The sequence below is a fragment of the Mirounga angustirostris genome, unplaced genomic scaffold (assembly GCF_029215605.1).
Source record: "Mirounga angustirostris isolate CCGP_5_RB_7025 unplaced genomic scaffold, mMirAng1.0.hap1 SCAF_9, whole genome shotgun sequence".
In the NCBI taxonomy this organism is placed as follows: domain Eukaryota; kingdom Metazoa; phylum Chordata; class Mammalia; order Carnivora; family Phocidae; genus Mirounga; species Mirounga angustirostris.
Genome location: NW_026991717.1, coordinates 118,388,232 through 118,411,565, shown reverse-complemented (window position 1 = coordinate 118,411,565; position 23,334 = coordinate 118,388,232). Strand labels below are relative to the sequence as shown.

Genomic DNA, 23,334 nt, shown 5'->3' with positions numbered 1-23,334 from the left:
TATGGATCAAGACTAGAATTCAATACAGTGGCTTCTTTTCTAATTCAGAAGTTGCTTACTTTGTGGCCAGAATCTATTTGGATTTTATCCTCTGCCACTTTGCTCAACTACATAAAGGACATTTCCTTCCCACTTCCCAAATGCGCATTGTCTAGGGAGACTGTTTTGAGTTTAATTACATAACCTAGATGAAAATATAAAAAACAAATATGTCCTTCAAAAAAAAAAAAGAGTCCAAAGTTACTGAAATGCAAATGTAGTACAAGGTATAAACAAGAATGAGGAGACAAGGAGAAAATGTCAAAAGTCAAAACAAGAAAATGTAGACTACAGGCAAGGATTGAACACAGGACAAATTCTTCCTCTTTCACCCCAAAGTGAGCTTACTGAACTGTATCAGAAATTTCCTTTGCCTTTGATTTGCCCGCAAACTGTCTTATGAGTAAAAGGAGGCCCTCTATTCAAGTGCCAGAGTACTAGGACAGACGGAAAGGTACCTGTCTCCCAGGCATCAGTGCAGGGAGTTCAAGGTGGGAAAGACTCTCTTCAGACCCAGGCTGTCTTTGTAACCCAAAACGATGACTCCACAACCCTTCACATACCTGCTTCCAGGAGGGGTGGAGTGGCTCTCAGGAGCTTGGGGGTCTGACTGTATTGACCATGTCGGGCCACTAGGACTGATGACAGGCCGAAGGGTGGGGGGGGTTGAAGCACTGCTTCTGTTTATGACGCCACTTGCCAAATTCAGGTTTGTTACCTAGAAATGAAGTGAGGGGAAATAACCTGATTTTACAGCGTTTTCGGAAAGTATCATTAAAAACAGATGGAGAAAATGAAGTCGAGTTCAGGAGATGCCGATTCATCTGAGCTAAAACAGTGGCTGTGACCAAGGCACCTATTAAAGGCTGGCTTCTGTGCACACCAAAGAGGAGAAGGGAGGGTGGCTGGTGTCAACAGAAGTCACCACATATGTATTCTGCCCCTACTGTGTGCAAAGTGCTGGACTGTGCCAGGTGCCATGAAATACAAAGATTAGTAACAAAGACAGCAAGGGTTTACTGTGTATTTACTCTGTGCCAGGCAAGGGTCTGAAACACTAGGCAAACTACTTAGCCTCTCTGGCCCTGTTTCCTCATCTGCAACTTCTAAATGCGCAATACATTTTAGTTATACATAAGAAGAATGATTCTTATGACATATAAAGAACTCATTGATTTAGAAAAAAGATGCACAGGCAAAAGAAAAATGGGCACTGACCCTCATAAACAATTTACAAAAAAGGAATATAATTAGTCAACTAAATATTTAAAACTAGTCATTTCCACTGGCAATCAAAGAAATGTAAATTACAAGGTAACATTTTTTGTATACATGGATATACAATAATAAAAAATATACTACCTAATAATGGCAAGGCGTGATATTAGATATGTACTTATACTATTTATGTGACTATAAATTGGTAGAATCTTTCCAGAATTTGGCAATATATTATTAAAGGTATCAAAGTATTTGTACTACCATCTAACTTCTAGCAACTGTGCTAAAAACTAATTGCCCATGATTAACGATGGTGACTATTATAACTGCAGTTACTATTTAGCAGAACTTACAATGTCTGAAGCTCTGTGTAAATGAGTACATTATATATACCCTGTTTTAAACTGTCATAATTCTGTTGGTAGGTACCATTATAATCCCCATTTACAAAGAAGGAAACTGAGGCCTAGGAACAAATGGCCAAACTAGAATCTGGACCATGGTCTTTGGAACTCCAAAGCCCATCTTCTTACTCATAACACTACACTGTGAACAGATTTTGAAAACAAGCATTGATTTTAATATTGGAAAATGGGAAGATCAAAATGGCTAGCAGTGTTGTTAAGTAAATTTTGCTCTGTCCATAGGAGGGAGTATTATGTGTCCATTACAATTTTTCGAAGAATTCTTAATGATATAGAGCCATGCTGATATCTCAAGTTAAAGAAAAAAAAAATCACACTCTGAAACTACAGAAAGCAGATCCAAGTTTCCTTCAACACACGTACACACAGATATATAGTTGTGAAGGGCATGGATTACTTTTATAATCCAAAAGAGAAAATGTAAGTTATCATGAGAAATACAGATGTGAGGTGAGTTAAAACCTGTGAGATGAGAATGAAGTCAGAAAAGAAAGGACGTTTGGAAAAACATTTCAAAATCAGTTGCACAGGGAGAGGATGCTGAAAAGAGGGGAGGGCACAGGGCCGAATGGAGGGTGTTAGGTGTGAGACGCCAGAGCCAAGTGGCATAGGAGATGGACATTCCAGGAAAAGTATTCTCCTAGAAAAATGTCCTAAGAACCTAGTAATTTTGACATTTATAAATAGAAGAATTCTGCAGCGTTGTCGTGTTTTCTTCATCCGAAAATTCTTTTTTTTTTTAAAGTTTATTTTATTTATTTATTTATTTGTTTATTTATTTATTTATTTATTTATTTATTTGCAAGATTGAGAGAGCAAGCATGAACGAGGTGGGGCGAGATGGGGGGAGGGGCAGAGAGAGAAGCAGGCCCCCCCGCTGAGCAGGAAGCCTGAGGCAGGGCTCGATCCCAGGACCGCAGGATCATCACCTGAGCTGAAGGCAGACGCTTAACTGACTAAGCCACCCAGGTGCCCCTCATCTGAACATTCTGAAAGAAACATAAATCATTTTGGCAACTGCACAGCGCCTCATCCCTAATTAGAGAACTCAGTACATGAAAACAACCCAGGACTAGCTCTTCACACCAAAGGACTCAAATATATTTCTGGGGAAGAAAGCGTTTTCCATAGGTCAGGAATGATTCCTGGTGCTTGTGGAGGCTGGGATCCAGGACACTCGGGCTGTGCCCTCCAGTATGGGCCTGTCTTTAGAAGAAGCCTCAGAAGCTAACCTTGGCTTATCATTTCTGACCCCCTTCTGCTGCTCTCAGGGGAAGAAGACACATAGGGACTAGAGAAAGGGTGGGGAGGGAAGATACCGGAGCAGGTTATGGTAGTATTCTCTGGTCCCTGGAGTCTTTGAAGAGCCTTGCCTTCTTCCTGCACCTCGGGGGCAACAGAGGTCAGGTTGTCAGACAGTCAAACTGCTCCCTGTAGGACTGAATGCACTCCTGCCCCACACTGAGCCTTCTTCCTTCTTGCCCTGCTCCCTGGCCGTAAACATCAGGCCTTTCAAATTAGACATGAGCTTGCAGCTATAAAAACACTACAGAGTAAGAAAGGTCTTTATGATAACTAACAGCTTCTCCAATTACTGCCTCCGTCAGTGTGCCAAAACCCTAATAAAAGAGGCTTATTAATAATTTATAGTGGAACAGCAATAAAATAAACAAAATGTACACACTTTACCATGTTTAGTATAAACTGTATGGTTTAGAGATTAGTGAATGGGAAGGAGAAGAAATATCAGATTTGTTGAATCTTCTCTCTTTTGGCAAGGCCACCCCTAATTTAAACATCATCATTTTCATCATAATAGCTAAGTTACTGAATGTTCACCGTGTGCCATGTATCAGATGTCCTTGCATCATCTTGATGTGCATTATCTCGTGTAATCCTGAGAAAGCCCTCTGAAGCAGGTTCTACTGTTACCCCCATTTTACAAAAGATGAAACTAAAATTAGATAACTCTAAGGGTAAGCAATTGCACAAAAATCACAACTGCACTAAAAATACCCACTAAGTGCAGGGCCAAGATGAGAACAGGGACCGTTCTCCTCCAAGTGCATGTGGTGTACTTTTCCCAAATGACATGGTTTAATATTTGAGGTCTTGCAGTACTAATGTCAAGCACTTATAAGTGAGGTTTTATATCTCACTCCCTTACCCATTACTCATGGAAGCAGATACTGTTATACTCCCTTTCAGAGATGGAGAAACTAAGGCTCAGAAAGTTTATAGTAATTAATTTGCTCAAGGTTACATAACAGTTGCAGAATTGGTACTCTTGTTTTAAAATCCATTTTCTAGGGACGCCTGGGTGGCTCAGTTGGTTAAGTGTCTGCCTTCTGCTCAGGTCATGATCCCAGGGTCCTGGGATGGAGCCCAGCATCGGGCTCCCTGCTCAGCGGGAAGCCTGCTTCTCCTTCTACCTGCTTCTCCCCCTGCTTGTGCTTTCTCTCTCTCTCTCTTTCCCTGACAAATATATAAAATCTTTAAAAAGAAAGAAAATCTATTTTCTAGTTTTAAAACTAGTAGGAAACAGTCCCAGTTACCCTTAATTATCCTTAATTATTAGAGATTTTTGAAAATATACTCAAATTCTGACAACAGTGATTATAAAGGGATTGATTATACCAAACTACACCAGCTTTTCCTTTTTTGCCTTAAATTTTATTCCCCATTTGTTAACAATATGCGTGTTGTTAATATCCTTCACCAGAGCATATTAAAGAAGTGGAAAAAAAAACCAAAACCCATCCTCAATCAGTTCTGATTCTTAGCAGGTATAGTAAAAGGTGGCATGAACATGAAACTAATTTTAGATTCCTGGTGGGTTTCTTTTTTTTTTAAGATTTTATTTATTTACTTGACAGAGAGCTAGAGATAGCACAAGCAGGGGGAGTGGCAGGCAGAGGGAGAGGGAGAAGCAGACTCCCTGCTGAGCAGGGAGCCCAATGCGGGGCTTGATCCCAGGACCCTGGGATCATGACCTGAGCCGAAGGCAGACGCTTAACCGACTGAGCCACCCAGGCGCCCTGGTGGGGTTTGTTTTTACATGTAACATCAATTCCTTATTTCATGGATAAACCAAAAAACGGTGGCTATTGTGATTTCCTTCTACACAAAAGCAAAGCATCATTGTTAATTTATTTTGAAAATAGCAAAAGGGACCACTACTTAAATGAGAGATTATATAAAGAATAACAAAACTTTTAAAGCTTCTCATCTTTCTTTCCAAAGGATTCCTGCTAAAAATATAACCTGTCTCTTTAAATAATAACAACTGACCCTCTATTTTAAATAATCTATTCTTACTTCTGTGGTTTTACCTAGAAGACACTCAGGACCTATGCCACAACTACCCCCACCCACCCAGCTCAGCCTTCCTAGGACATACATTGCTAGTAAATAATCAAACAATTCGGGGCTCACTTAGATACGGCCTCAATCTTCTTTACACAGTCCTCCAGACAGCCAATGCCAATCAATCAGAAGTGACAAAGGAGATGAACCTATTTGCAACCCCTGTTCTAAAACAGGACAATCCAATAGGATGTATTGTGATGATGAAAACGTTCTAGAGTCTGTATCACCTAATACAGCAGCGACAGCCACATGGCTGTGCAGGCTCTGAAGCCTCCACCAGATCTGGCTGAATCTTATGTGTACAGACTTCTGCCTTGCTAGAGTTTGGCCCAAGCAAATCATTTCTAGATTAAATGACTTAAGAAAGCCTCTGGTTCTTCCTTTCAGTTTCCCAGTTTTTCCCAGGATGGGCAGGAGTCGTCACTGAACACAAATGGACCCAAGCATCAACTGGGGCCCTAGAAGCACCTTGCGTTGACTAGGAAAGATCTAAGGGCAGGGTAAATCTCCCAGCATTGGGCCAGGCCTTAAACTACACAAGCCAGTTAGGCTTCACATCTGGAGGTTCCTCCTGAACAGGACAGAAGGATGATGAATACGGCTGTCACCAGGTTGCATCTGCTTCTCTGTCCATCCATATTTCTCCAGGTAAACAAAGTTTCATTAGATGAAGAGAAAGTAGAAAATGGCATATATATATATGATTTTCATTATGATGAACATTTCATGCTAAGGAATTTTAAAGAAGGATAGAATTACGGCACATAAAGACATAGCACCAGTAACAAAAGAGATAGCTCATCATTTTTTGTTAGGAAAAATGGGCCAGGTGGCTTCTCCGGGTCAATAACCAGAGTCTATGCTACTAAATCTAGGCTGCTCCCTCTGCTTGTGCTTTTTCTCTCTCTCTCTTTCCTTGACAAATATAAAATCTTTAAAAAGAAAGAAAATCCATTTTCTAGTTTTAAAACTAGTAGGAAACAGTCCCAGTTATCCTTAATTATTAGAGATTTTGGAAAATATTAATTAGATTTTACTATTTCTCAATGTTGTCCGGATGTTCAAATGTTGACATAGGTAATCATTCAATTTGCCAAGGAAGCAAACGTGGATAAAATGGTTTAGAACAAGGTTCAGAAAATTCCGAGTCTACTTGTAATCCTGCTTTGAGAAACAGTGGTCGTTAAAAAATAACCAAGGCATTTAAGCCTAAAAACAATCAGCTTGTTTATATTCTTCCCCTCCTACCTTTCTCTAGCTGGTCAGCTAAGTGAATGATTGCCTGTGGGAAAACCTCGTCACAGGATCCCACTGCTGCCTAAGCCTTAGGCAGATGCTTCACCCCTTGCTGTCCTCCTCCTCCTCCTCTGCTCCCACTCTCCTGGAGCAGCTTATCAAGAGGTTCCACTCCCATTCCCTTCTTCATGTCCATTGCCACAGTGACCTCGGTGCACTTTTTCTTTTAATACCAAAACGCTGTTTATTTTAGAGCCAGCCTTCCGAACAAGGCAGGTGAGCAAATATCTGAATGTGTGGGGTAAGGACACATTGCACACATTCCATCTAGACAGGTGTTTAAATTATAGTGGGAATAAATACAGGTGATGGATTGAAAAGGGGGTAGAGAAACACAGAGAGGGAGGCCAATTTCCGGCAGCTGGCCCGCCCAAGTGTTACTGCTTGTTACTGCCGCTTGCTAAAAGGAGTGCTGCTGCCAGGGCTATAATTAAAATATGATGGCATTGCCCTGATGGCTTCCCAGAATATACCCACCACCCACCCAGATACATAACCTTTTGGTATCCAAAGAGGATCCAGGGCCAGGCCTAACTAGATCACTGTAGCTGTAGTTGGCATGCTCTAGAAATGCTGCACACCTGAATGCTCAAAAGAAGTCCAAACCTCAGAGATAATCCAATAAATATCCACTGCATTGCCCATCATAAGCAAGGCCTCGGGTAAAATCCTAAGGGTACAGGGAGGAGGATGGGGGGAACGGGGTAAATGGGTGATGGGCATTAAGGAGGGCATGGGATGTCATGAGCACTGGGGGTTAGGGTTAGTTTAAGACTGATGAATCACTGAACTCTACCTCTGAAACTAATAATACACTATAATGTTAATTAACTGAATTAAAATAAATTTAAAAACCCTAAGGGGATACACAGATTAAAATGTGGCCCCTGCCCTCAAGCCATGAAGGAACTGGTAATCCTAGTAAGTGAGAAAAGACACCTAACAGATAGCAATATTTAAGGCCTCTAGAAAGTGATAACTGCCCTAAGAAAAAAGCGAAGGAAATTCCAAGAAGACCCCCGAGCTGGGCCTAAAAGGACAGGTAGGAGGATTGCTGTGAGGGGGGCGGGGTGGTGGTGGTTCCTAGAGCAAAAAAGCGTAAGTAAAAATGCAGAGACAGATAAACAGGAAGAACGTCTGAAAAACAGGAAGCAGTCTAATTTGGCTAAAGCTCAAAACAATAAAAGATAGGAAAAGAAAGAAAAACGGCTCGGGGAGATCCTTGAATGCCAGACTAAAGATTCTGCTCTTGACCTAAGACATAACAGTAAGCTTGCTCAAGGGTTCCGATAAGAGTAGTGCTATGTCACAATTGTGGTGTAGGTAGAGAAATCTAGTGCTGTTTTTGTGGGCTGGGGTGAAAGGGGCTATTAAGGAAAATTAAAACCTGTGGAGAGCCTCGGCAGTCAGGCGACAGGTACCAAGTCTGGGATGCAGGATACGCCATTGCTGGGCGCCTCTCACTTCCCTCCTAAGGTGCAGGAAGAGTGCTGGGCTTTGGAGCTGGAGACCTGCTTTGTAATCTGACAATAAAAGCTCTTGAGTTTATGTGTTCATTGTTCATGGTCTCTTCTTGGATCAGCTCTCTTTTGGATATATTTTCCCATGCAACTGGTAAGGCAAGATGGTGCTGCCTGGCATTTTTTTTTTTTTTTTTTAGATTTTATTTATTTAACAGAGAGAGAGCGAGCGAGAGCAGGAACACAAGCAGAGGAGTGGGAGAGGGAGAAGCAGGCTTCCCGCGGAGCAGGGAGCCCGATGCGGGGCTCGATCCCAGGACTCTGGGATCATGACCCGAGCCGAAGGCAGATGCTTAACAACTGAGCCACCCAGGTGCCCTGCTGCCTGGCATTTTAAGAAGGGAAGGTCAGAGGGGCGCCTGGGTGGCTCAGTCGTTAAGCGTCTGCCTTCGGCTCGGGTCATGATCCCAGAGTCCTGGGATCGAGCCCCGCATCGGGCTCCCTGCTCGGCGGGAAACCTGCTTCTCCCTCTCCCACTCCCCCTGCTTGTGTTCCCTCTCTCGCTGTCTCTCTCTCTATCAAATAAATAAATAAAATCTTTAAAAAAAAAAAAAAAAAGAAGGGAAGGTCAGAGAGTGGGCCTTAGTGCAAATAAACCTTTTCTTAGATTTATCTTTCCATGCCTCTCCTCAAAAGAATGGTCTGGGGGCACCTGGGTGGCTCAGTCGTTAAGCGTCTACCTTCAGCTCAGATCATGATCCCAGGGTCCTGGGATCGAGCCCCGCATCGGGCTCCCTGCTCCACAGGAAGCCTGCTTCTCCCTCTCCCACTCTCCCTGCTTGTGTTCCCTCTCTGGCTGTGTCTCTCTCTGTCAAATAAATAAAATCTTTAAAAAAAAAAAAAAGAATGGTCTGAGGATCAAGATTAGGGGGTAGGCCTGGGGGGGAGGTCTGACTAGATGGCTTTGGTCTAGGCCTCAGGCCTAAGGCCTGGTGGGCAAAAGAAGACATTGGATCATACACTCTAGCCCAAGTCAACAGCTAGGAATTCCACTCAGGAGTCTGGAATCAAAAACAGTAATAAGAGGAGGCTTCAGCCTGAAGGATCCTCTCTGGGGGCATCTTCTCCTGAACCTCAAGGTAGTGACACCATTCTCCCTAAATCAGCATTTAATGACCATGTGTGCAGTAATTTCCACCTCCATCGCGGAACCACAAAATCAAACAAACTGATATTTAAGGATGGTGAAGTTTTAGTAGATATTGAAAAGATGACACAGGTTAATGAAAAAAATAAGATGCCGGCATCCAGTGTGAGCCCTCAAGTCCTCTACCAGATCAATCATAAACTGGCATCTGCCTCTGCGTATGCATGTGTTATCAGTTCCTTAAGGACAAGACACTCTCCACATACAGCAGACCACGAATTTTCCATTTCTACAAATGTAGCCCTCTGCAGACTGGGTCTTGTGGGTTTTCACATGGCCTTTACTTTTCTTAACATGGTACCAAGGTTTATCATTGCTGCTTGGGAAAATACAACCAGCAAATAACTATGCCAGGAGGCAGGGATTACCCCCAACATGGAAACGGAAAGATCAGAAGCTTAATTTGGTGTTTTATCATTGGCTCTAAGAAGGTCCTTCAAACAACTTCAGCACAGCAGGATCCTGAAATCCTGTTGCTACCACCTTGCACTTTACTTCCCAATGTCAAATTTCTTTTTTATAAACAATCTCCCTTAGCTGTAAAGAGCCTTGTCATTAAACTGCTTCAAGAGTGTAGCGGTAGCGGGGCACCTGGGTGGCTTGGCCGGTTGGTTAAGTGTCTGCCTTCGGCTCAGGTCATGATCTTGGGGTCCTGGGATTGAGCTCTCCACTCAGCGGTGAGTCTACTTCTCCCTCTGCCTCTGCCTCTCCCCCCACCCCACCCCGGCCTTCTCCTTCCCTCTCTCTCTAAATAAATAAAATCTTTAAAAAAAGCATAGCGGTAGAGCTGAAAGAGCTTCATGCCATGATTTGTATTGTATTATAACTGCAGGTTTATTTGCCTATCTTGACCCACAAATTACTGTATCTCATTCATTGTTGTATCCTCAGAGTTTAGCCCAGCAGGCACAAAAGCATTTATATACTAAATGAAGTGGGTCTCATCACACACACACACACACACACAGCCTCTAGCTAGCAGCTAGTTTCACCAGTGAGTGGAAAAGTGATTAATGTCACTGGCAGGCCAGAAAGGAAATTAAAGGTTCCAAATTACCTCTTTTTGCAAATAAGGGAGGGACTGCTTTGGAATAATGGGAAATAAAATAATCAGTGATTAGAGAGAGGTAAGTGTTGATCTTGCTAGTGCCCTGCATAATTTTAGAGATGAGTTCTGCCTGGTCTTGAATCCTTGGGCAAGGTTCTCAAATACGAAAAATAAGAGCTTTGCATTCAGATTTCGCTCCTTGTCTGCACAATGTCTATACTGTATATTTCTTCTTGGCACTGAAACTGAAAAAGGCTGACACTCCATTCGAAATTGGGTTGCATACGTCCTCTAGTATTTCTCCAGTGATGAAAATCGTCTAGTAAGTATGGATCTGGCACTTTTGGTTTCCCTTTTATCTTGAGTGAAACAGATCTTGAATCTCAGTTTCACTAGGCTGTTTGCAAATGTCATATATCTTGCTTATCAAAATGGAGATTGGGAATTCAACATGAAAGACCAAATAATAGTGCTCCCAATGCAGCTTACAATCTCGACACAGCTCAAGTGAGGTCAAGAGATGGAGCTTCAAAAGATTATTTCATTAATCCAACAAATATTTATCAGCTATTCTGTGGCATTCTTTTCAGCACTGAACATAGAACCATGAAAAAAACCCGCAAAACAAAAATCCTTGCTTCCACTGAGAAGACACCCTAGTTGGGGGATATCACTGAAATATATACAGAATGTGTGAAACAAAAGTGATCACAGTCTGGAGTGATCACTTTTGGCCAAATTATCGATATTATTGGCCATTTGCTACCTTAAAGCTTTCAGAGGTTCTTAACTTGGAGACCATGGGTCCAAAGGGCATCAAGAGGGAGCCTAATTGGGGGGTGTCTATGACCCCTTTGAAATTAATGCAAATTTCTAAGTCTGAATGCACATTTTTTTTCCGAAGAAGATAGCCTTTATGCAACTCTCAGAGGGATCTCTGACTCCGAAAAGGTTAAGAATCACTCAGGATGATATGAAGATCAATTTGTCTAAATCTGCATTCATAATGTCCTCAGAACTACACCAGTATCATCTTGAGAATAATGGTCTCTGTGTCATTCATAGGCAAAGGCTCATCAGAATATGACTAGATCAATCGAGCCTGCCACGGAAACTTTCATTCCCCTGACTGTGGGGCTCTGAGTGATCTGGAATAGGGAAATGCAGCGGCAAGTCCTTCCTGACTTGTTTTAGTGTATGTAGCTAGAACCGAAGGCAGTCCTTGAACAGGAAATACCAGTGGACCAAGATCCGCTTCCCTCAAGATAAAAGAAGAGGAAAACCAAAAGTGCCAGATCTGCACTTACTACATCATTTTCATCACTAGAGAATATTAGAGAATATATTCAATCAAGAACATGAAAAAAAAAATCATCCTTAAACAGCTACCTTTTTAACCATTCTTCAAGGGCACTTCCTGAGAATGTATTAAATCATCAGCCACACCAACCAACATGTTTTAAGACAGCTTCAACTCCTGTATCAGTTCCTGGATGCCAATAAAATGAACCTCAAGAAATTTACACTCTGATCACCAAGCGATAGGAGTTATAATGTTAATTAAATTTTAAACGGGGTTAGGAAAAGCTGGGAATCTCTGTAGTTCCAATTCACCAACACTAAGTTCTCTTGTCATGTATCCCCTCTCTGTTGAACATTGTCATTTACATAACACGCATACGCCTATCAACATTCAGTGCTCCAAAATCCAGACTAAGATTTGAGACATTCCTGGGAAACCTTACAAAACAGCCAAATTGCTTGATAGTGTTTCCAATTTATACATTTGGTTTTTATGAGTCAATGAGGGCTGCCACCACCACGATAAATCAATCCACTCTTTCTCCATCTCTGCAGATTAAGAAGGCTGAGTTTTGCCTCCTCAAAGGATCAACTGATTTCACCATAAAATAATCTGATCAAGAGTTCACTCAACAAATACTTATCTACTCAACAAACAACTGATAATCTAGACAAAGCCGCATATCTCTCAACCTTTGAGTGGAGAAGCACTTCTTTTTTTTTTTTTTAAAGATTTTATTTATCTTTTTGAGAGAGGGAGAGAGAGAGATCATGAGCAGGGGAGAAGGGGAGAGGGAGAAGCAGACTCCCCACTGAGCAGGGAGCCCAATGCGGGATTCGATCCCAGGACCCTCGGATCACGACCGGAGCTGAAGGCAGACGCCCAACCGACTGAGCCACCCAGGGGCCCCTGGAGAAGCATTTCTAATCACTAGAACGGCAAGTTCAATTCCCCATCTCTCTCCTGCAGGCTCAAGCACTGGCTTGGCTAGCACTCTGCAGCCACATGCAGCTGATGAGAGGTTGGAGTCCTGATTCCCACAGGAGAAGGCAGGAAAAAACACTGAGGGGAAGAGCATGGCACAGACAGACTTGGGTTTGAATCCTGGTTCAGTCACTTGCCATTTATGTGACCTTAGAACAGTCACCTATCCTTCCAGTTTCTGTTTTCTTCATCCATAAAAAATAAGTATCTACATCCTAGGGTTAAAGAAATAATGTCTATAAAGTGCTTAGCACAGTGCCTGGTGCAAAGCAGACATTCAGTTAATGTTGGCTGCTTTATGATGAAGGGCAGGTGCGGTACTATCAATGAGAAAACATGAAAGAACAAGAGTTTTAAAAAATATAAAAACCAACAAAACACAGAAGAGAAATTCTTCTCAACTTAGCGAAGATGTGATAAGTGCCTACTTAGTGCAAGGGTGCTGTGCTAGGTGATGGATCAGAAAGAAGTGTCATCACACAGATTATAACTCAACATGAAAGAAGAGATGCAAAATCACTATAACAGGTTTACTACACAGAGAAATTAATGAGGGGCTAACGGAGCATGGAGAATGGAAAGATGACTTCTGGCTGGGGAGGCAATGGGTTCTTCATTTTTTTATTCGAAAATGTACTGAGTGCATACCATATACCAAAGCTGAAAAAAAAATGGTGAAAAATGGGTCCCCATCCTCAACCAAGTAACTTACAGTCCAGCAGAATAAGCACATCTACTAAGGCTTACCCATGAGTCAGGTTCTGAGGCAGCACAGGACACTGCCCCAAAGAGCTCACCGAGGCAGGAGACAGCTATCTGGACACAAGAGAGTGTGATGCGTGAAATGACATGCATCCAAGTGAAGGGGCACCTGCTGGGGAACGCCATGAAAAAGACATGGCTGCCGAATGACCCAGGAGCTGGACCGGGCCACACAGAGGCTCTTCAGCCCCTCCTCCCATCCTTGGAATGTGGGTTCCACTTGCCTTTCCCACTCCCAGAGGCTGCTCTAAGGACACGGCCTTGAAATGGTGATGTGTTGAAAACACCTGCACAGTATACATGACTGAGCCCAGTTAGGGCCTCTTTATAAACTTCTAAGATTTGGCAGCAAGTGTGGGGATCCATTCATCTTGTTGCTGCCCAAGACGTGCCTCATATGTAGGTTCCCTTTGCTAGTATGTTTTTTTTTTAAGATTTTATTTATTTATTTGACAGACAGAGAGCACAAGTAGGCAGACCGGCAGGCAGACAGAGAGAGGGAGAAGTAGGCTCTCTCCACTGAGCAGGGAGCCCAATGCGGGGCTCAATCCCAGGGCCCTGGGATCATGACCTGAGCCGAAGGCAGATGCTTAACCAACTGAGCCACCCAGGCACCCCCAACCCCCGCCTTTGCTAGTATTAAAACTGCCACCTACCAACACTGAGTGGCCTGCCTCTTTCTCTGGTGTCTGCCTGCTTTCTGAGTATAGGGGCCACTTTCAGATTACACCAGGAAAGCTCCCCAGAGGGTTGAGAACCAAACAGCATCTACGTTGAGCCTGGATGGATGCATAAAGTTAGACATGGTGACAGGGGAACATTTCCCATGAGAAGATAGCAAAAACTAAGGTGTGGAGACCAACAAATTCTGGGTGAGTGCACAAAAACATGTGTGATGGGAGAGGCCAGACTAGAGAAGTAGACTGGAGCCAGATTCTAAATAAAGGATTTGAATAACATTTAATAGCTTGGGCTTCACATTGTAGATAACAAAAAGCCCCCTCGAGATTCTTGAGCAAAGGAGTCTTATCACCAGACTTGTGATTCAAAAAGATTCCTTTACAGCAAAGACTAAGGTGGACAGGAGACCGTTGGAGGTAACTGTAGCTGTCCAATTGAGATAGTTAAGGCCTTAAGCAGGACAGTTGATGTGAAAGCGAAACAGGGAAAATATATTTGAGATATTAGGGAGTCAGAATCAACCAGACTTGGCAACTGTGCCTGGATGTAGAGAGAATGAAGAAGCAAACAGAGACAATGATAAACCAAACGCTCCATACCTAAATCCCGAGGAGAACTGCAGTGTCACCAATACCAAGAGATAAAAGGGAGACGAACAAATAGGTTTTAGATGTCTTAAATATTTTTTTGAATATTTTCAAAATATGTTTAAGATGCGTTGCGTATTTTGGATGCTGATAATACAGTTAGGTGGAAATGTCTGACCGTTGGAAGTCTGGACTTAGCACTCAGCAAAGAGGTTCACACTAAGGATGTGTACGTGAAAGAAATCCACAGAATAGTACCAGATGGAGCTATGGGAAGAGAACAAGTACCCAAGGAGAAACTGTGTGTTGAAAAAACAGTTGTGTTGCGCTCTGACTTCAGAGCTATGCTGGAAGAGAGCTATGAAGAATGGGAAGAAGCGGAAGCCCAGACATCATCCCACTGTCTTTAATTGGGGAGAGCCTATTGTTGCCAGTTTGATATATTTGAGGTCTATATGCCAGTGGCTTTTAAAAAATGTTGCAAATGGGGCACCTGGGTGGCTCAGTTGGTTAAGCGACTGCCTTCGGCTCAGGTCATGATCCTGGAGTCCCGGGATCGAGTCCCGCATCGGGCTCCCTGCTCGGCAGAGTCTGCTTCTCCCTCTGACCCTCCCCCCTCTCATGTGCTCTCTCTCTCTCTCGTTCTCTCTGTCTCAAATAAATAAATAAATAAAATCTTTAAAAAAAAAATGTTGCAAATGGAATCTAGTCTTCAGGGGAAAGAGGAGGATGAGCTCCCAGGGGAATTGCTAAAGGGTTGAAGAAGCTAAGAAAAGTTTTTCAGGTAGGAGGTGGTCAATAATAGTGCCACATGCTGAGGGAGAATGAGGATTAAAAATAGGTGACCGAAGTTGGCAATTCCAAGGTCACTGGCAACCTCTAAGAGAAAGGTGGACAAAATGGTAAGAGAGAAGGTCAGACTACAAGGGTAACTGTGGAGGGGACAGGGTCAGGGGCACTGGGGCAGCAAGGGCATAATGTTACTTTAAAGTTTGGCAGTACAGGGAAGACAAGAATTTGAGGGGGTGGCAAGGTGAAAGAAAGGTTATTTTAGAACGAGAGACCATACGGTAGGCGCTAAGGAACTAAGGAACACAGGGGGCTGAAAGCCTTGAGAGACTCTCCAGAAGAGCTAGGAAATTAGATAGAATCAGCTGGGGTGAGGCCCCAGAGCCAGGAGGCACAGGGATCCAGGAGAATTAGTCTCAATACTAAAATTACCCCATTTTACAGAGAAGGAAATCAAGGCACAGGGAGGTTAAGTAACTTCTCCAAGGTCTCACTGACTTAAGAACTACTGTTTTTTCCATTTATCCATTTCTGTTTCTAGAAATGGGAAAGAGTAATATATATGATACAAAGAAGTGTAACTTTTTCTACCCAGAAAGAATATAGGACCAAAGGAGCTAGACTTGGAGTTTTCAACCGCCACCAAATCAGAACATAAATGTACAACAGTTCAAATGTGTCTGGGCATGCTAAGGAGGCAGGAGGAGAGTTCCCAAACATCCAAGCATGGGATAAGCTGGGTGCCATCCGCCTCAGTTCTGGAGAACATTCGTCATCATTTCAGAAATTCAGCTCCCTCTCTGCCAGTTTCACCTTCAAAGTGGAAATTCTGAAAGTAAGACTCACTCAAGGTCCGCCTTGGCAGCTTCTGAAGCAGAAGAAATGATAGAGAATTCCTCCATATATGAATGAGTGAGAGGAATGAGCAGCTGGTGGAAACCAAACATTCTACACGTGAGCATATACCCTTCTCTAGAACTGCTCTAGAGAAGTACCAGGGTAAGGAGCAAAAAATGAAAGAAATGGAATGGTTTTCTTTTCCACTCTCCATCTATATGAAAAATGTGAGAAGCAGAAAGTGTCTCCTCCCTCCTATGTATCTGTCAGCACATTTCCAGGAGGCCTGGCCACATCCCGGGCACTGGCTGGCTGGGGGAAAGAGACTGACACAGCACATTCGTCCGCCTCGGAGCCCTCGCCTGGGTGGTCTGCTGTTATTCCTTTGATTAAACTCCCAGGCTGGAAGAGCTGGAGCTGCTCCTAATGATAGCTGGGTCCTGAAATCTCACACTCGCCCGCACAGAGAGGGCCGGTGCTCCCTGTGAGTCGCGGCCTCCCACTCCTCACCACAGAGCTGGGCTCCTTGGCCACATTCTTCTGCTCACTAACAACAGTAACCACAAAGGGCAACGTCTGTGCAGAGGGCTGCAGTGGTAACGCGCACCTCTCCCGGCACCGAGACAGTGAGACTGAAGCTCGACTCCAGCGCCCTGTCAGCTACCACAGCACGAAAGATGCTCCCAGAAAACCCTGCTTTCAGGGATGCATACGCTGACTTCCAAAGAACCCCCTCCCCAAAGGACAGCCAGCCTCTCGTGTGCCAAGGGGAAACTAAATTTGACCTGCTCTCTGCTCAGCTTTGTAGGGTACTTGTTGAATAACCCCCACTAAGAACATGTATCTCTTTCAAGCATTATTCCGAGCGTCTGCATGCCGGCACGAACACTGCTGAAGTCGCTATTGTGGCCCCTCCGTGTGGCAAGGGAAGTTTGATATTCTCATGTTTTGTAGGCCATAAAGAAAGTTAAATCGTAACAGAAGTAGTGAAAGTCATCACAGGCTAAATGAGGTTCTGTTCTTAGCCATGCAAATCCATAACAATTTAGCCTCTAATGTAAATTCTGGGTACCTCCAAGTTTTACTGTAATGTTTTGGGGTTGTCAGAGTACTTTGCTTCTTTACTTCTGGCTAGCTCCCTGTGCATCTTCTTCACGAGTGAGCAGGAAGGAAACGGGGTGACACTGCCTCACCCTCCAACCCACCCTCCTCCAGCTACCTGAGTGACCAAGCTAAAAGGCAAAGCCAAGTGCATCTCTCAGCCCCCCTCCCCGCCCCCCCGTCATCTATGAGATGAAGGTGAGTTCCTTCACAGAGAAAGCTTTCCTTAAACAGCCTATGTCTTCTCTTTCAGCTTCCATCCTAGCTGCTCTCTGCTGATTCCCTATCCTCCAATACCACTAACCAGCCTACTGTTTCCTTACACACATACAGGCTAGCTGTTATTCTGGAACCTGCTCTCACCCTTCTCCTGCCATCCACTTGCCTACATTTCAGATTTAGTTTCGATAGAATCTCTTCCAAGAAGGCTGCTCTGGCCTTCTCACTCCCATACACAGGCTGGGTTAGGTATTACCCCTTTTGATACTTCTGTCATTCCCTAGAAATATCTCTTTCGTGCATATTCCATGCTAGTACTATCATGTGTTTATGTGGCTGTCACCCTTACCAGACTGTGAGTTATTTCATGCCAAGGACTATGTCTTATATCATCCCCATGGCTTAGTACCAAAGCCTGGAACATTCCTAAGAGCTTAATAAAATGTTTTTGAATGAATAAATTAAAAAAACACATTTGAATTAAAAGTTTTAGGAAAAATGCCACTAAAAGCTTTAATGGGGTAAGCAGTTGAAATTATAGACAAAATAAAATGATTTTTCAAAAACGGACCCAAGGATTTCAATTTTTTATACTCATCTTCCAAAACACAAATCATTAAAAAATCTGTGTTCCTTATGTAGTCGCAGGTCTCTTAACACCTTACCCGGAAAAGCAATGTAAAGATACATCAGAGTTTATGGGATATAATGAAAGTAATACTGGGAGGAAAATTCGTAGCTTTAAATCCAGTGACAAGAGAGAATGAAAGTAAGTATCCCACTTAAGAGACTGGGAGGAAAAAAATAAAGCTAGCAAAAGCAGAAGGAAGGGAATTAGTAAAGACAAAACAAAACAACCAATTAGAAACATTAAAACAATAGAATGAATAAATTTGGGCGCCTGGGTGGCTCAGTTGGTTAAGCGACTGCCTTCGGCTCAGGTCATGATCCTGGAGTCCCGGGATCGAGTCCCACATCGGGCTCCCTGCTCAGCAGGGAGTCTGCTTCTCCCCCTGACCCTCCCCACTCTCCTGCTCTCTCTATCTCATTCTCTCTCTCAAATAAATAAATAAAATCTTTAAAAAAAAAAAGAATGAATAAATTTATCCAGAACTATCTTACCAAAAAAAGGGAAGCAGGGGAAGGAAACATTAACCCTACTGGATTTAAAAGGAAGGAAGGAAGGAAGGAAGGAAGGAAGGAAGGAAGGAAGGAAGGACGGGCAGACACAAACACAAAATAGGAATTGGAAGTCAGGAAATAATCACAGGTATGAGGAATTAAAAAGCATTTGAAGTAATTACTGAACACAAAGCTGCTTCTGATGAAGCCGCCTTGAAGGTTTCACGGCCCAAGTTGAGAGAGAAGGGCAGAGCTGCCCCCACTTTGAGTCTGCACCCCCACTAGCAAACACATGGGCCAGAGCACCTATGAAGCCACTGTAACAGGTTATTATTTACTAGAAGAAGAATAAAAGAATTTTCCAAATTCCAAATTGATGAATTGCTTGCTCTGAGGGGAAGGAGCCAGATAACATACAATTGAACTTTTCAATAACCAAGTTCATTTTGGTTAACACTGTATTTTACCTAAAAACTACTTTTTCAAATCAAATTAGAAATAATTTCTTACTGAAAGCCTTTTATGGCTGAAACACCAATATTTTCCAAATATATGGCATTTAGACTTTACAAAGTAGTTTTTGCATACTATCGTCAGGAGCCTACTGTATTTACCCCATCAACAAACAAAAACCCTGAGGTTGAAAGTAGAGTGAACTGTCCGAGATCACACAGCTGGTCCGTGGTGGCGGAAGACAGATCTACAGATGGCTAGTCCAGCTCACTTTCCATCACCCCACCCTGCTTATTACATACCACAGCCCCTCCCTCAGTACTGTACCAAGCACCAGCCACCCTTTTACCAGACTCTAAAAGTTAAGACTGACATCTAACGGCAAGTTCAGATCCCTACGTACAGGAGTCTGATGGACTTTTAATTCTCTGGCACTGAAGTTCTCCTTCAACAAGAAAGATGGACTGAAGGAAATGACTTTCCCATTAGGATACAATCACCCTGGAGTCCCACAGGATCAGAATCTTGTCCTTTTGCAAGATTTGCAGCTTACCAAATGACAGAAGCTAAAAATACGTAAACACTAACATTGGCTATGTTTTTTACTATGACTGCAAAGAAAATTTCCTAATGTCTTGGTGCTTCTAGCTGCTCATTTATAAGCTAGAAACATACACTCTTGTCAGCGACCCAGTGAAAAACGGGTAGCGGATCACTGGCCCTCTCCCTTCTTCACAACCACTTCATATTTCAAAATTCCTTCCTATTCCACCATGGTCATGACATTCTAGTACCTTCTTCCTATCACTCTATCTGTAAAATTTAACTCGCCAACCCCCTCAAGTCTCAAAACTGCCCTTGTAAGATATTTTGCTTCCTATTTCAAATCAGGCATCCTCATCTCCCTTCAAACGATTAGGGCTTTGACAAAGAAAATTCATTACAGCCTCACACACTGGGATGAGGCTGAAGTAAAGCTAAAGCTTACTTTTAATTTTGGTTCTAAATTTTATACAGAGAAGCAGGGCACCACCAGGGAGCAGTGTGTTGCCTATTTTTAACACGTGCTCAAAGTAATTTTCAGTTTCACTTTTTTCTAGACTTGATTATCATTACAGAGTTGCGCTAATTAAGACTCTGATGCATCAGAGATAAAGCAAAATGTAACTGTGGAGTTAAATTATAATAATTTCTTTGGGGGACTTCAATGCCATTTTGCATAAAGGAAAAGGAGAAGATACGGCTTCTACTTCTAGTTAAATACCATGGGGATGATCAGCAAGGAGGGCGAAAACAATCCTAAAGTTCTTGTGAAAGTTTCATATAACTTCATTGTGTTGTAAGCTTGTTATTATATCTATAACTTAAGGTCAAAGTTGTGGTATCTATTTCCATCTATCCAGCTTCCCGAATAACCTTGATTATATCACTTCTTTCAGCCTCAGTTTCCCCCATCTGTAAAATGGGGAGAATGACATGTGTTGACTAAAGGTGTACTGAAATGCTTTACTAGTCAGTAGCCATAAAATGTCCCGAGAGCAAGAGATGAAAGGTGTATAGTTAAAAAAAAAAAAAAAAAAAGTAAAAGGTAACATTATGGCATTCTGGTAAAAAGATTTCTAAGACGAACTCACTGGAAAATTTTACCAAAGAAAGAAGTTATTTTTAAAGATCCTTTAAAAGTCTATTTGACAGCTGAATGTTCAAGTCTGTTTATCCATGAAATAAATATATCAGAGTTGGTAGCGACTTAACTTTGGAATACCTGTAACAGAAGTTTATTTTCTTTAAAGACCAAGAGGAACACTCTCATTCTTTAGCTCACACCAACTAATACTCCTTCAACAAGCATCAGCATACAGGAAATGAGCAGAGGCAGGGAAGGACAGATGACCCTGTCCTTAAGATCCTCGGGACCAAAGAGCTCTTTGGTCCCGCAACTGTCCGTACCTGCTGGGTGAGGAGACTGATGTGAGTAGATGGGGAATACTGCCTGGCTGCCTGCTTCTCAGCCAGTCGCTGGAGCTCGGCCGTGACCATGCTTGGGTTATACCGTCTGCTGTACGGAGAACCATCTTCTCCCTCTCTTTGTGGTTTAGCCATTCCCGAGTGTAGCTTGTTCGGATGGCATGAACCTGCTAAAAACAGAGAAAAGTTTTTATCCACTTAGGAAAAAAAATCCTGAAAAACTTAGGGTGATGACAGAGAAATCTCAGCCAACAGATACTTTACTGAATCCCAGGGATCTTTGACAACTTGTTACAAGCATTTATTAACATGTTTTTGTTTACTATGAAAGCTTCACGCACACAAAAATTTCATCATATGCAGTGGGTAACAACCACTCGTAGAATTTACTAATTTTAATGAATAAAAAAGTATAGTTTTAAAACTTATTATAATTCTTATTTTTCTTGTAATGAGACTTTACTTGTCAGTAGCCTATGGCATCTACTGTCAAATAAGCCACAATCCGTCTTACCAAGCTCAAAAGGGAAAACAGATAAAAGCAAAACAGTCTAATTAGAAAAACAGCAATAATCTTATATTGATGAAATGACTCATTATCCTTTCAGATTTAAATGTTCTTCTTCCAACTGTAATATCGGAGTTTTTGAGCACTGAAATTATTTAATATAAAATCAAGGTTCATATTTTTTCTATGATGGAAGTCATACATCTCACTGAAAAAAAAAATTTAAAACCCAGAAAATACTATGTTTCCTTTCTGTCTTATTAATGCTTATATAACTGTGATCATTTGGTATATACAATCTGGTGATACTGCTTTAAAAAATCTGTAACTCTTTCATGTTTATTGTGCGATACATAGAAAATTTTATAACAGGTAAGTTATAAATAATACTATAATGAACCAGTGAACTTACTACCCAAATCAAAACCACATTACCAATTAATATGCACCAACTATGTGCTCCTCTTGAGACATCCCTTATTTCCCCTTATCATTCATTCCCTTCCTTTTTAAAAATATCTTCAATAATGTATTTGTGTGGGTACGCATAAACAAAATACTAGATAATTTTGCTTGGTTTTGAGCTCTACAAAAGTGGTATCTTACTGTAGTAGGTTCCTGAGATTTGTTCTTGTCATTCAATACCATACTTTCAAGATTCATCCTTGCTAAGCATAGCTTAAAATGCATTAATTTATCCGATGCTTGGTATTCCATTTTGCAAATACACTACAAATTATTTTTCTCTTGCCCCATCAATGGATATTTTAGTTATTTCAAGCTTATTGCTATTATAAACAGTGCAGCCGTGAACACTCTTGAATATCTCCTGGTGCACATGTGCAAGAACCTCTCTTGTGTATAAGCCTAAGAATGGGATTGTTGAATTATATAGAGTATGGTAAATCTTCAAATTTATGTGATAATACCAAAGTGGCATTTTTTTACACTCCCACATGCAAAATATGAGAGTTCCTGCTGATCGACATCCCCGACACTTAGTGTTGTCAAGTATCTTAATTTTTCTCACTTCTAAGGGGATAAAAATCTCATTGTAGTCTCCATTTACATCCACTGCTTAATCATGATGCTGAGCATGTGTTACCTCTTTTCTGATACCACTGATCATTTTTCTATTGGGTTTTTTCTTATTGATTTATGGTAGTTTTGCTTTTGTGTGTCACTGGCTCCATACCATGCGATCTTAAAGATAATCTTGTTTATTTTATCCTAGAAGTTTTTATTAAAGATTTATTTATCTTAGAGAGAAAGAGCGTGTGTGCACGCACCCAAGCACGGCAGACAGGGGAGGGAGAGAATCTCACATAGACTCCCTGCTGAGTGCAGAGCCCCATGTGGGGCTCAATATCATGACCTGGGCCTAAATCAAGAGTCAGATGCTTAACCAACTGAGCCAACCAGATGCCCCTATTTTATCCTAGAAGTTTTAAGTTTTGCATCTGAAATTAATTTTATACATAGTGTAAGTCAGTGACCTCGTTTCATTTTTTTCTCTGTATTATTAACTGATCATCCAAGTACTATGTATTGAGAAACCCCTCCTTTTCCACTATGCACAATGCCATCTTGGATATGTATCAAGGTTCCATCTATCTGTGTGTCTCTAACTTCCTGTTTTTTTCTATTGGTCCATTTGTCTATAACAAATACTACACTGTCTCAGTTATCATATCATATCATATCTTTTTTTTGTTCCTCCATTTTATTTTTGTTCTTTCGTAGGTTCTCACTATTCTTGGCCATTTAGAATGGGCTTGTCAAGTGTAACAACAGACCTATTGAGGTTCTGGTTGGAATTGTACTGAATCTAGGCATCAGTGTGATGAGAACTGAAACATTTAGGACACTGACTCTTTCCATCCATGCATATAAGCTATTTAATCTATTTTATTTAGGTTTTCTCTAATGTCCCTCAAAAAGCCTTATAAAATTTC

General features: G+C 41.9%; 1 protein-coding gene across 12 annotated transcripts in view; it reads right to left on the bottom strand.

The window, feature by feature from the left end:
• Positions 1-23,334, bottom strand: part of TTLL5 (tubulin tyrosine ligase like 5) — a 275,259-nt gene that overhangs the window by 133,770 nt on the left and 118,155 nt on the right. For 9 of the 12 annotated variants that reach the window (XR_010405275.1, XR_010405277.1, XR_010405276.1 and 6 more), the window contains 2 exons: positions 20,854-21,041; positions 603-757 (listed from right to left, as the gene is read on the bottom strand). Coding sequence is in view for 9 of the 12 variants with exons in the window: in XM_064571392.1 (XP_064427462.1) it covers positions 603-757; positions 20,854-21,041 (343 nt within the window). In the remaining 3 variants the exon portion in view is untranslated. The remainder of the gene's footprint in view (positions 1-602; positions 758-20,853; positions 21,042-23,334) is intronic. The other 3 variants (XM_045901269.3, XM_054513808.2, XM_064571395.1) reach the window with 2 other exon arrangements.